The 12,372-nt window shown below is 39.3% G+C and overlaps 1 protein-coding gene and 1 pseudogene across 1 annotated transcript; one reads left to right on the top strand and one right to left on the bottom strand.

The window, feature by feature from the left end:
- Positions 1-52: 52 nt before the first annotated feature.
- Positions 53-5,844, bottom strand: LOC115780706 (cell division cycle-associated protein 7-like; annotated as a pseudogene).
- Positions 5,845-8,345: 2,501 nt separating this feature from the next.
- Positions 8,346-11,748, top strand: prr13 (proline rich 13). The gene is made up of 4 exons (XM_030729747.1): positions 8,346-8,452; positions 9,242-9,288; positions 9,421-9,866; positions 11,197-11,748. Exons 2-4 carry the CDS (start codon positions 9,273-9,275, stop codon positions 11,239-11,241), a joined length of 507 nt encoding a protein of 168 aa, XP_030585607.1. The 5' UTR covers positions 8,346-8,452; positions 9,242-9,272; the 3' UTR covers positions 11,242-11,748.
- The last annotated feature ends 624 nt before the right edge of the window (positions 11,749-12,372 follow it).

Genomic DNA, 12,372 nt, shown 5'->3' with positions numbered 1-12,372 from the left:
TTCAATCTGACACACACAGACGCACTACACAATTGGTCAAAAGTCTGTTTAAAATCAGGGATAGTTTACAGTTTCTTGTGACAAAAAAATTTTAAATGCCAAACTTTATTTATAGAGAAAATAAAACCTTGAATAATAAAAGCTTTGAACAATGGTTCCCTCTAGTGTTGAAATCACATCTCTACATCTTCCACCTCGGTCTTGAGTTTGTTACGGAGGCTGTAAAGAGAAGATTTAGGTCACTTGTTAAGTTGGATTAGCAACAGAGGAACAGGCCTTTGATGGTACTTAACCCAACTCCTGGACTGAATTGTATATGCTACCTGGCTTTAAAACCATTAAGTATCATCCCGGACCCTTACAAGTCCCCAAATGTGCTGATGTCTCCAATGTAAATAAGAGATTTTAAATCCTTGTTAACATTACAAAAGAACACATTCGTTTTCTGTCATTTATCTGGGTGAGGGAGAAAAAAAACAAAAACTTTATATATAAAATAAAGTCTTGGAAAGTCACCTGGTCAGGTACGAGTGGACATCAGAAAAAACCATGATATTGAGCCAGTGGGAACAGGATACCAGTTGGGCAGCGACCCTCACGCTGACGACAGAAGCTGCAGTTGCAAATCCCTCGACAGGGGGGACATTTCCACTCCTGAAGAGAAAACCAGTGGGTTCAAAACCTGAACCTATGGGTGTGATTGGTGGTCAGTTTCTAAAGGTTTCTACCAATTTTCCAATAATTAATGCAACTTTTCTTGTACATTAACTTGTGTCTAGGGCTGCAACGATTCCTCGAGTAGTTCAAATTCGATGATAAAAAAAATCCTTGACAAATTTGTTTCTACAAACACTTCATTTAAACTCTGCAGCGCTCAGGTGTCGCCAGGTAAACGGAGCATTTCAGCCACACTAGCAGCATTAAAGCTCTTGGTTGCTGCGATGGATTAAATGACCTTTAACACAGAGTGGGATCATCATGGACACGTTCCACACCTCCACTGCTCTCTACATCCGTGTGCGTTTGTGTTTTGTGCTCGCTGGCTGACAATTTCAGCTGTTAGCTATGAAGGGTTGTTAGGGACATTATCACTGAAAATGCACTCTCACACACTGCCTCAACACCTTCCTGTTCACACAAAAATCTTCTTGGTTTTCAGTAGTGTGTGTGAGAGCATTTCAGTAATGATGTCCCTAATGCCCCACTAGTTAGCTACCAGAATGGATTGCTATCACCACAGTTTGCTAGCGGACACCACTATTAGCACTAGTGATCATTCAGTAACGACAGAAACCCCTGCTTGGTACTGAGGGCAGCGCTTTTTCCTGTAACCACCATTAAACTTCTACTGGGACACAGGTGAGGTCCTTCATCAAACCACCTAGCATCAATGTGAAGAAAGAACTTTGTAGCTGCTCCATCCACTGCTGTTTGTTTCACACGGCGAAAAAGCTGCAGTAAAGCTACAGAAGTTAAAATATGCAGATGAACTGTTAATAAGACAAAAGTATTTCTTATTTCATTACTCAATTAATTGATGGAATAATCAATAAAATACTTGATTACTAATATAATCAATAGTTGCAGCCCTGCTTGTGTGTCTGTATCTCCTCTCCCAAAATCTCTCTAAGTTTTGATTTTAATTGAATGTGTGTAAAAGATGAACATTTTTTGCATCTGCACAGTTGAGTGTTGGTGTATCAACAGTCTGACCGGATCAAGCAGCGCTTTCCTGACGTCCTCTCCATATCGGTTCCTCAGGCACGGCCCGCAGAACTGACCCTGAATCCCACGGCAGCCCTCACTGCGACAGCACGTCTTCGTGTCAACAGTTTTCTGACGGCACTGATGACACGTAGAGCCCTGAAAATATAGATGCATCATAAAACTACATGTAAAATGTAGTTTTACAACTTTCTTTACGTTAGCTGGCTCGACAAACTTAAAATCCCACCTGGAGATCAGGATGGTAGATATCAGCGTTATCTGTTCTGAAGGGTTTTCTGCTTCATAATAGGATAATAGCCGAGCAAAAGCATCTAACTCCACCTCATGCTTCTGTTAAATCTACACTGTAGGCAAGTTGTAACTGCAAACCCTTCTGCGTAACCTATGCATCTGCCATGCACCTCCCTAGAAATGAAACTACATGTCGCCCTCACAGGTGTAAACGCTGACAAAGACAACAGCCACTTGCGTAGGCTTCCTCATAGGCTCTACATACACCAATCAGCATAACATTATGACCACATGCCTATTATTGTGTTGGTGTTTGTGCTACCAAAACAGCCCTGACCCATCAAGGTATGGACTCCACTAGACCCCTGAAGGTGTGCTGTGGTACCTGGCACAAAGATGTTCGCAACAGATCCTGCAAGTCTTGGAAGTGTCCTGTAATAATCAGGCCCCATCTTATCTCAAAGACCTCATAGTCCCATATCACCCCAATTGAGCACTTCCCTCTCAGACTGCTGGCTTACTTGTGGTTCCTAGGATACTTAAGAGTATAACAGGAGACAAAGCCTTCAGCTTTCAGGCCCCTCTTCTGTGGAACCAGCTCCCAATTTGGATTCAAGAGACAGACACCCTCTCTATTTTTAAGATTAAGCTTAAAACTTTCCTTTTTGATCCAGCTTATAGTTAGGGCTGGATCAGGTGACCCTGAACCATCCCTTTGCTATGCTGCTATAGACCTAGGCTTTTTAAACCACTCTGCATTTAATCAGATATTAATCTCTGGCTCTCTTCCACAGCATGTCTTTTGTCCTGTCTCTCTCCCCTCAGCCCAACCAGTCGTGGTAGATGACTGCCCCTCCCTGAGCCTGGTTCTGCTGGAGGTTTTTTCCTGTTAAAAGGGAGTTTTTCCTTCCCACTGTCGCCAAGCGCTTGCTCATAGGGGGTCGTTTTGACTGTTGGGTTTTCACTTTACAGTATAATGTCCCTTGAGGCGACTGTTGTGATTTGGGGCTATATAAATAAAATGAAAGTACATAGACAAGCCTCAGAAATTCTGGGATAAAGTTTTATGGACTGATGAGACAAAGATTAACTTTTATCAAGGCTGAAGTTTGGAGAAAAAGGATCACAAACATATGAGCTCATCTGTGAAAGTGCAAATAATGCCATGGCTTGGAATTGCATGGCTTCTTCTGGGATGGGCTCATTAATCTTTACCGATGACGTCATGCATGATAACAGCAGTACAATAAACTCAGAGGTCTACAGAAACATTTTGTCTGTTAATTTAAAGAAAGATGCAACCAAACTGACTGGGAGATCCTTCATCATGCAGAAAGATAATGACCCAAAACACACTGCCAACACTACAAAGGAGGGGAGTGTAGCCAAATATCTACACAAACATGCTACCATGCATCCCACTTAACTGCATCAAACAAAAGGTGTAGGTCGCAACCCTCACCTCACATAAAAGGGATTCAGAAATAACCAAGTGCTACAATCTGATCACAATGTGTGCAGAATTAAAACAACAAGAGTTCTTATGATGTCATTATACTGATCACCTGTTAACAACTGTGTGTGAATAGGGCTGTGAACTCACTGTGACACTGTTGTACACTTTATCAGTCATACTGTCTGCCACCAGCTCAAGCTCTTCTTCTGTGATTTCTTCTACCAGACGAATAACGTGAGGTTTACTCCGATTACCTCGTGGGGTGCCATAATGCCGTGGAGCTCGGCGTACCTGAATCAGATGATTCAATTATTACTCCTCTTAGCTTCAAGTTTTACATGGATATTAACAAGAAACACATTAGGACACAGCAAAGTACAACACTGATGGTTTTCACCGACTGCAATTATCATTACCACTCTGGTTCTCTAAATGTTTGTGTTTCTCAGGGAAGGCATTCACAGTGTTCTGAATAATTTTAACATTAATTTAATTGGATTTTCTTGGCTGAACTCTAAAGATAAACTAATAAAGTTCAGGTAAACTATGTAGAATTACTGTAGTATCTTGCACAATATGCTCCTAGTCCTTGTAGACTGGATGCTGATAAATGACAGGACTGACCTCCAGCAGCTCCTCCTCCAAGCTGAGCTCCACTTCTGCCTCCTCAGTGGCTGAAGGATTCTCAGTTCCCACCATAGATCTGGTCAGCCTACGTGAGGCCCGCTCTGGGTTCCTCCTGGGTTCCCCTCCAGACGGAGCAGATCGCAGTGGACGCTGTAGGAGAAATAGAAATATTCAGAGATCAGCTGAATAAGATGTGCTGTTAGCTGAAGATTTCCTCATTTTTAATCATACTCACAGAGCTTCTATCTTTTGCCTTCTGTTTGCCTGCTTGTCTTTTCAGCAGCCCTGCACCTCCTGGTATTTTCTGCAGATCTGCCATCAGCTGAGCCAACTGTTAAGAATATTACACAATATTAAAGACGGGCTAGATGAGCACCAGGAGTCACTGTAGGAGGACACATTTGTCAACACTTGAAAGTATTATTGCATTATTCACACGTCACAGTTTCCTGAAGATTTAACTTCTCAGCACTAGTCACTGAAACCACAGTTTTCTAAAATTCGTTTTTACATAAGTTTTTCACTTTTTAAACTCAGCACGTGGTCATGGGTCTGATTTACCATCGCTTTGTTGGCCTTGATGTTCTGCTCTCTCCTGGCCAGAAAAGAACTGGATGCATCTTCTACTGAACCAGAGTCATATTCCTCAGATGAAGCAGGCCGAGCCACTGCTGTCATCTCACCCTCAAATTTCACATTTCTCTCCTTCTTTGCCCTATTGGCCTGTCCTGGTCTCTTCACCCCTTTGTTGTTTGTCCTCCTCTCCTCCTCATCATCAGTAGACTGCTGGGTAGAGGGAGCTGTGCGCACAGCTACTCTCAGCCTGAATGGCTGAGCTGTAGAAACAGCAGATGGTTTGGATGTAGTTTTCGCCTCCTTGGGGAAAATGTTAGGCTGGGCTTCATCTTCAAGATTTGAATTCTGCTGGATATCAAAAAGGAATAATTGCTCTTTTGGCTACAACAACAAAGTCAAATCTCAACAGAAATAGTCTGTGTGCTACATTTAAAATAAATTCATGCGGAGTAAAATTTTTTGATTTGGCAGCAATTTATCACGAAACAAGCTACGTAAATGCCAATTATGGACAAAACCGAGTAAATTACAGTTAATGGCTTTAACATTCATCACAATTATACAGAGATGTACAAAGACTGTCATATTACACCATAAAAAGGAAGTTCGCTTTTAATTATGCTTATAAGAAGTGATGAAAACTGCCATCAAAGTAAAGTACAGCATATGTATCCAAAAACATGATCAATGCCAAACCTTTAACTTATAGTGTTTGTGCTTATCCTTTAGGTTTGATAGCCTATAATATATATATATATATATATATATATATATATATATATATATATATATATATATATATAAAAATTTAACCTACCTCTCAGTCTAATGTGTCCCACATAAACAACCTCTTTGCCCCACATTAAATGGGGATCTGATCACCCAACTATGGAGATGTGAGGCTTTGAATGTCTGAAACCAAACAAAACTCGTACCTCATCATTGAGTTCAGTGTCGGAAAAGCCATAAAATGTCACATCATTTTCGGAGTCGTCCAAAAAAATATCAGCTCCATCCTTTGTGAGCGAATTCATTCTTACAAACCGTCACCTGAAGAAAGATAAATCACCAAAATTAGCCTCAAAAAATTATAACCGTGTAGTACACGTTTATCTTAACAACCAGGTAACCAAATGTATTGGTCTCTCCTGGCCTCTTCATCCCTTTATGCTTTTATTTATGGCTAAACTGGACTGTGGACTAGCAGCCTAAAAGTCTGTGAAGTTTAGCTAGGACCCCACACACCTGCACGCACGCCCTCACTTAACGCAATTGTAAATTGTAAATTAGGTGCGCATGTTTTGTTCTCTTGGGCAGCGCAGATACACGGCATTACCTGCGGTCCATTTTAAACTCAAATTGAATTGATTTAAAATGAGGGTGACCAGATCCCAACAAATGTGGGTCAAAGAGTCTGTTTGTGTGGTACACTTGAAAAAAAAAAAAAAGAAAATAAAAACATACAAACTAGTCAAGTGACAGATTTGAATGCAACTAAACACGACTTTCTAGAAGCATAAATTAAAGCTGAAGTTTGTTTTTATTGTCTTATGCAATAGTCTTTTCTTTTGCGAGGCAGGCTACTTTTCTTGTGATGCATGTGCTCAGTTTTGTAAACTAGAGGCAGTCAAAGTGTGTCAGCTGCCTCAACATGTGGCTGTTGATCACATCTAAGTGTTCAACGCCTGTGTTCATGTATCCAATAAATATAATGATATTGTAAGTGGTATTGTATCATCAACGGTAGCATTTGTTTCCCAGTGTGCATACAGTGCAGTGATGTGTCTATCGGAGGTGATGCCACATAACAACAAATACACTGGAAATGCAGGAGGGGATGGGGCAGTGCAGCTCTGTGACCCTTTGCTGTGTGTGTGTGTTTCTGATCATTAATGGTCAGCCATGGACCAGGACCTCTGCACTGGTCTATGGTTGATAAAAGCCTGCCCATATACTTTTGCACTTCATCTATTAGTATCACTTTGACTAATGGTGATTTTGATGGATATTTTGTAATATTCAGTGCATTCTGGTGAGTCTGCAGGTTCTTTTTAATTGGCTGCTGTTACAGATTTTTATGTTGCAGCTTGTGATATGGTTCAGACAGGGACAGTTCTTGAACTGTGGGGTGGCCACTGCAGGTGGGGTCAAAGTTGGTTGAAAATATGAGAGGTACATATTATTGTGTATGGAAAATAAACAAGACTTTGCCAACACTAAGGTGAGACCTTTATTTCTCCAAAATTCAACTTGGATTTTTTTTTTCTCATTGCTAATATTTGATTTTCAAAATGATGAGGGATGGAAGGATGCTCATGAGATACCACTGCTGAAGCATGTTGGGAGTGTCCACTTCCTGGGCACTGAGCGAAAACCAGGTGATGGTGTTAATGGAACAGCTGGTTCACTGACCTGCAATTTGTTGAATATGCACATTTGAGAAAGGAAATGTTTATTTTTTGAGAGATCAAATGGTTAAACTCTGACAAGGAATCAAGTTTAGGAAGCAAATAATAATAATGATAAAATAGGAAGAAATAGGATTATACTCTGATAAAAAGCTGAAAACAAAGTCAGATGTAACCACCACAGAATATTTGGGATCAAAACTGCAATACCACTGAGGTTGTTGTATTCTAAAACAGAATTCAACCTAAAAACAGCTATTAACCATAAGTTCAACTAAACAGTTTTAAGTTGTTACACAAAATTTGACTGGAAACTGAAGTGTTTAATAATAAATTAATGATAATTTTATGTTATTGATATGATTTGTTCAGTGTGTACCTGCCTCTTACTGTCTGCTATGACTGCTGGGATATTATTTAGGACCCAGGACTCTAAACTAGATAAATAGATGGATGGATGGATGGTGTTTGGGGATCTCTTGATTCATGTTAATTTACAACAACACATGAAATGTTCAGTTGGACTAGTAAAATTCATATTTCTTTGCCTCTATAAAGCATTATTATTATTATTAGTAGTAGTAGTATTGAAAGCTTTATTTGTGTACAACATGGTAACAATTTTAAATGTTACATTTACAATCATACTCAAATGTCTCCATCTGCAGGTGATTTTATATTAGGAACCTGAGCCAGGAGCCAGTGTAACATTGGAGAGCCTTGTACATTTAAAAGAGATCCCCCATATACTGGGAACTTCTGTCAGTGGTTTTCTTATACAAGCACATTTTGAAATGATCAGTTTATTCAGTTATTCAATTGAGACAATCTAGTTAGCGTGCATGCACAATAGTCATGTTTTTAGTCATATGTTTAAATGTCACAGTGAGTATAGTAAAGAAATAAATAATAATAATAAAAAAAAAACTTTTATGAATGTATTTTGGCTCGTGGTAGAACTATTTGAATAAAAGCCTGTGTTGATGACAAGCTTTTATTCTTTGGGGGGAAAAGCCCATTCCAGGAAACTGAAACTAAGGCATGTAAATTTTTGCAGCCATCATTTCTGTTGTTAATTGTTGTTATTGAAAAAAATCTGTGTATTTTTGACTAACTTTCTAAGTGCTGATCCACTTAGGATCAGCACTTAGAATGGGTTATGAATCATAGTATCATATCAAGTCATCGTGTGTGTGTGTGTGTGTGTGTGTGTGATCTCCCGACTCCTCCCATTAAACAGTTCACTCGTTGTCCAGAGCCACGGTCCTGGGCATGATGGATTCTCGCTGTTGCGTAAATAAACGGTGTAGCATTCATCAAAGGGCGGGGCTTCCTGGTGCATTTCTTCAAGGCTTCCGGGCAGCTGGATGCGGAAGAGCATTACGAAGCTGTTCCAATTTCACTGCAGTCGAGCCAAGTGTGTACGGTAAGCCTATGAACCCTGTATATTAGTATGCAGTCATTATAAGTTGCGTGTTTGGGACAAACAGCTTAAAGTCACAATAATGAGTTACTTTGTGTCTGTTGAACTTGTTATGTAGCGATAGCTGGAGAGAGTGTTGCGAATTTACAAGCTGTTAAGCAATAAGACCACAGTTTATACTTCATGTTATGTCAGGTCGTCGGCTATAAACGTAACCATGTGACACTTCTGGTTTTACACATTTAAGCATTTGTTATATGTTTTGTGATAAGGTTATTGTATTTGATGATGTTTTTGTAAGCAACTACAATAGTAATCACTTAAAAACGAGCAGAGTAGAAGGATATCAAAATGAGGATTTATTGTAGGGATTTACCATGGATTAGTTTTAGTTAGGTGTTCGCATTAAACGGGTTACTTTGTGTTAACAAAAAAATTGTGAAAGGAGAAACCCTACACAGAGGTGATCACGTGCGTAGCTGCCTCTGGCTCTGGTGTCTCTGTCAACATCCTTTCATGCCAACTGTTAGAAAACTGAAAAAAGCACCATCAGCTGCTTTTCCCTTTGTTGTGTCTTTGTAAAATGAATTTCTTTGGTTTGATGTGGAAAAATAAATAAAAGACATTGACAAGAAGACATTGAGTAAATTGTAACTGTTGTTGCTTGTTTAATTTGGGTTGAATCAAGTGCGATATACTGCATGGTATATTTACAGTATCATAATAACTGCTGTTTTAACTATCATTTCATTCAAAATTTAAACTGTATTCCCTTTGTCCCTGTTTCTCTAGGGTTTTTATATCAGGTCAAAAAATATAAACCATGTGGCCAAATCAAGGTAGGAAATCAAACATTTAAGGATAAGTGGAAGAGAATGGATGGATTTTATGATGTGTCTATACCTGCTTAATAGTTTAGGTATTTGAAGCATACAATGTATAAGATGTATTTGTGCTTTTATCTGTACCAGGTCCTCCTCCTCCTCCTGTTGACCCATCAAACCCTTGTTTTCCTCCTGGCTACAATCCTTCTTATCCTGCTGCCGCTCCTCCAGGAACCTTCCCCCAGCCTCCAAATCCAGCATATCCTGCTAACCAATTCCCAGCTCCTATGTATCCAGCCATGGGACCAAATGTAGCACCAGGGATGATGCCTCCAGCAGCTCCTGGACTTCATCCTTATCCTATGGCTCCAGGTGGATATCCTGTTGTCCCTCCTGCAGGTGTTTACCCAGGTCCATATCCACATTCACCAAAACACAAAGGTCATCATCATCATCATGGAGGGGTAAATCCCATGACTGGAGCCTTAGCTGGAGGAATTGCAGGAATGGGAATGGGGCTAGTTGGACACAAAGCCCACAAAAAAATGCATAAGAAGATGAAGAAGGCACACAAGCACCACAAACATGGCAAGGTGAGATTGGGTTCAAAGTTAGAATGTAAGACTTTATTTTCATTTTCCAGTTTAAATGGTTGGTTTTAAGTAAAAAGAGTGAGCAGTTTTGAAAGATGTCTTTCAAAACTGCATGTTGTTTCCACGTTGACTGTTGAAGATGATTTAAGTAGATGGGTCATCTGTGTTCCAGAGTCACTACTTGGTGACTTCTTGTGGTGGAAAATGATGATAAAGTGAATGAAGGTTAACAAACTTAAAGTAAAAAAAAAGAGGGGGGATAATCAGAGAGCTAATTAACTGATATGACATATTATGTAAACTGAATAATATATAAACTGATATCTGTAGTTACAAAGACATTGTGAGGTATTGCGCTGAGTATCAGCACAATGGACAAACTCACTGGGTCCAAAGTTATTTCTTAATTCCCATCCTTGGTGTAACTTCAGCAAGACATGAGGTATTGGATCTGTTTGTTTTGAATGATTTTATTTTTTCTTTTAGAGATGTGCTTTGTGTCTCCTCCCTTCAGATTTTAATGCCAGGCTGGGCATGTGGCATAAATTTCAATAAGGAAGCAACCAAAAGTAGCTTTTTCTTGGATAGGTATCTGTTAAATAAAATAATGTAATGGAGCATCAACGGATATAAGAGCCACCTACTTCATACTACAATAGAATAACATTTCCACTTGACTTGGTTCTCAGCTGATGGCTGCTCCTCCCTGAGCCTGGTTCTGCTGGAGGTTTCTTCCAGTTAAAGGGGAGTTTTTCCTTCCTACTGTTGCTAAGTGCTTGCTCATAGATTCGCCCGATTGTTGGGGTTTTCTCCAGAATACCTTACAGTATAAAGTGCGTTGAGGTGACTGTTATGATTTGGTGTTGTACAAATAAACCTGAACTGAACTGAAATGAAAACTAAATTGTCTGTATTATGATTCATATGACCCCCCACTACTTTCTGAATAATGGGATGTTATCAGTCATTCATTTAACCAATAAAAATATAATACAAATTCTGCATTTATAAAATAGAATATAGATTAAGCCTAAACACCAGTTGCAGCAGGTGGCTGCCCCTCTCTCAGCCCAGTTCTGCTGGAGATTTCTTCCTGTTAAAAGAATTTTTCCTGCTTGCTCATAGGGGGTCGTTTTGACTGTTGGGTTTTCTCTGTAATTATTGTAAGGTCTTTATCTTACAATATAAAGAGCCTTGAAGCGACTGTTTGCTGTGATTTGGCGCTATATAAATAAAACTGAATTAAATCAAATTTATGTTAGTGTTTTAAACTATAATCTAACTGTTTAACTATTAATAGATATGTAATCTCCTCTCTTTGTCTTCACAGTCCTCCAGCAGCAGCAGCAGCAGCAGCAGCAGCGACTCAGACTAAGGCACCTGCTTTGAAACCTAGCGCTGACTGAAAATCTGCTTAACAACTGCACAGTGCAACTATTAACTGTCAATGAGTGAAATTAATTCTTATAACTTTTTGCAGATTTTGATTAAATCACAGTATATTGTTGAATCTCACATGGTCAGTATAGATATATGACACTAGAAATGCGTGCATCAGCTATTTTTGTCACTGTTACTACAATTTTAACCCACCTTATGTTGAATTTCACTTTTACTTTAGTTTGTGGTTTTTAGGTGAAATGTTGCAGTTTCTCTATGGTTACTATTCTCTATTGTTTAAAAAGATGTACACTGTAATACAAAGATATATAAAAAACTGAAAAAGAGACTGCAGCACTGTGCAGATGATTTTCTTAATGCTATTTAGTTAAAGAGGATAGAACATACTGCTAATTAAAAAAAGATATACTATTTATAATTGTTTTAATTTTGTGTTCATTCTTTTTGGTCATTGTGATGTTTAATAAATCATATCAATAAACTGAGCTAAATGAAAAGGTCTGCAATATGCTTGTCAGTCAAAAAAAAGAACACATTTTAAAAAGAAAGAAGGTGTAATAAACATCACACTCACTAAGGAGACAGGTGTAGCAATGAAGATGCTAGAATCAGAAGTAGGAAAGGTAGAAGAGTTTAAATACCTGGGGTTAACCATTTAAAGCAACGGACAGTGCACATGAGAAGTGAAAAAGAGTGCAGGCAGGGTGGAGTGGGTGTATAAAAGCACCAGGGGTGATTTGTGATAGAAGGATATCAGCAAGAAGGAAAGGGAAGGTTGACAAAATGGTACTGAGACCTGCTGTGATGTATGGTTGGGAGATGACACTAATAAGAAGACAGAAGGTTGAGCTGAAGATGCTAAGATTTTCATTGAGAGTGACCAGGAGGGTAAGGATTAGCAATGAGTATATCAGAGGGACAGCTCAGGCTCAGCAGTTTGGAGACAAAGTTAGAGAGGTAAGGCTGAAATGATTTAGACATGTACAGAGAAAAGAGAGCGGATATTGGACAGAGGTTGTCGAATATGGAGCTGCCAGGCAGAAGGGAAAGAGGAAGACAACAGAAAAGATTCATGGATGTAATGAAGGAGGACATGCAGAGGGTT

Source organism: Archocentrus centrarchus, chromosome 5, assembly GCF_007364275.1.
Source record: "Archocentrus centrarchus isolate MPI-CPG fArcCen1 chromosome 5, fArcCen1, whole genome shotgun sequence".
NCBI classification, from domain to species: Eukaryota; Metazoa; Chordata; class Actinopteri; order Cichliformes; family Cichlidae; genus Archocentrus; species Archocentrus centrarchus.
The sequence above is the reverse complement of the archived record's forward strand: the minus strand, read 5'-3'. Positions and strand labels throughout refer to the sequence as shown.

Coding starts and splice junctions, on each gene's coding strand:
- prr13 (XM_030729747.1), top strand. Junction 9,867..11,196: donor AGCACCACAAACATGGCAAG/GTGAGATTGGGT, acceptor TTGTCTTCACAG/TCCTCCAGCAGCAGCAGCAG.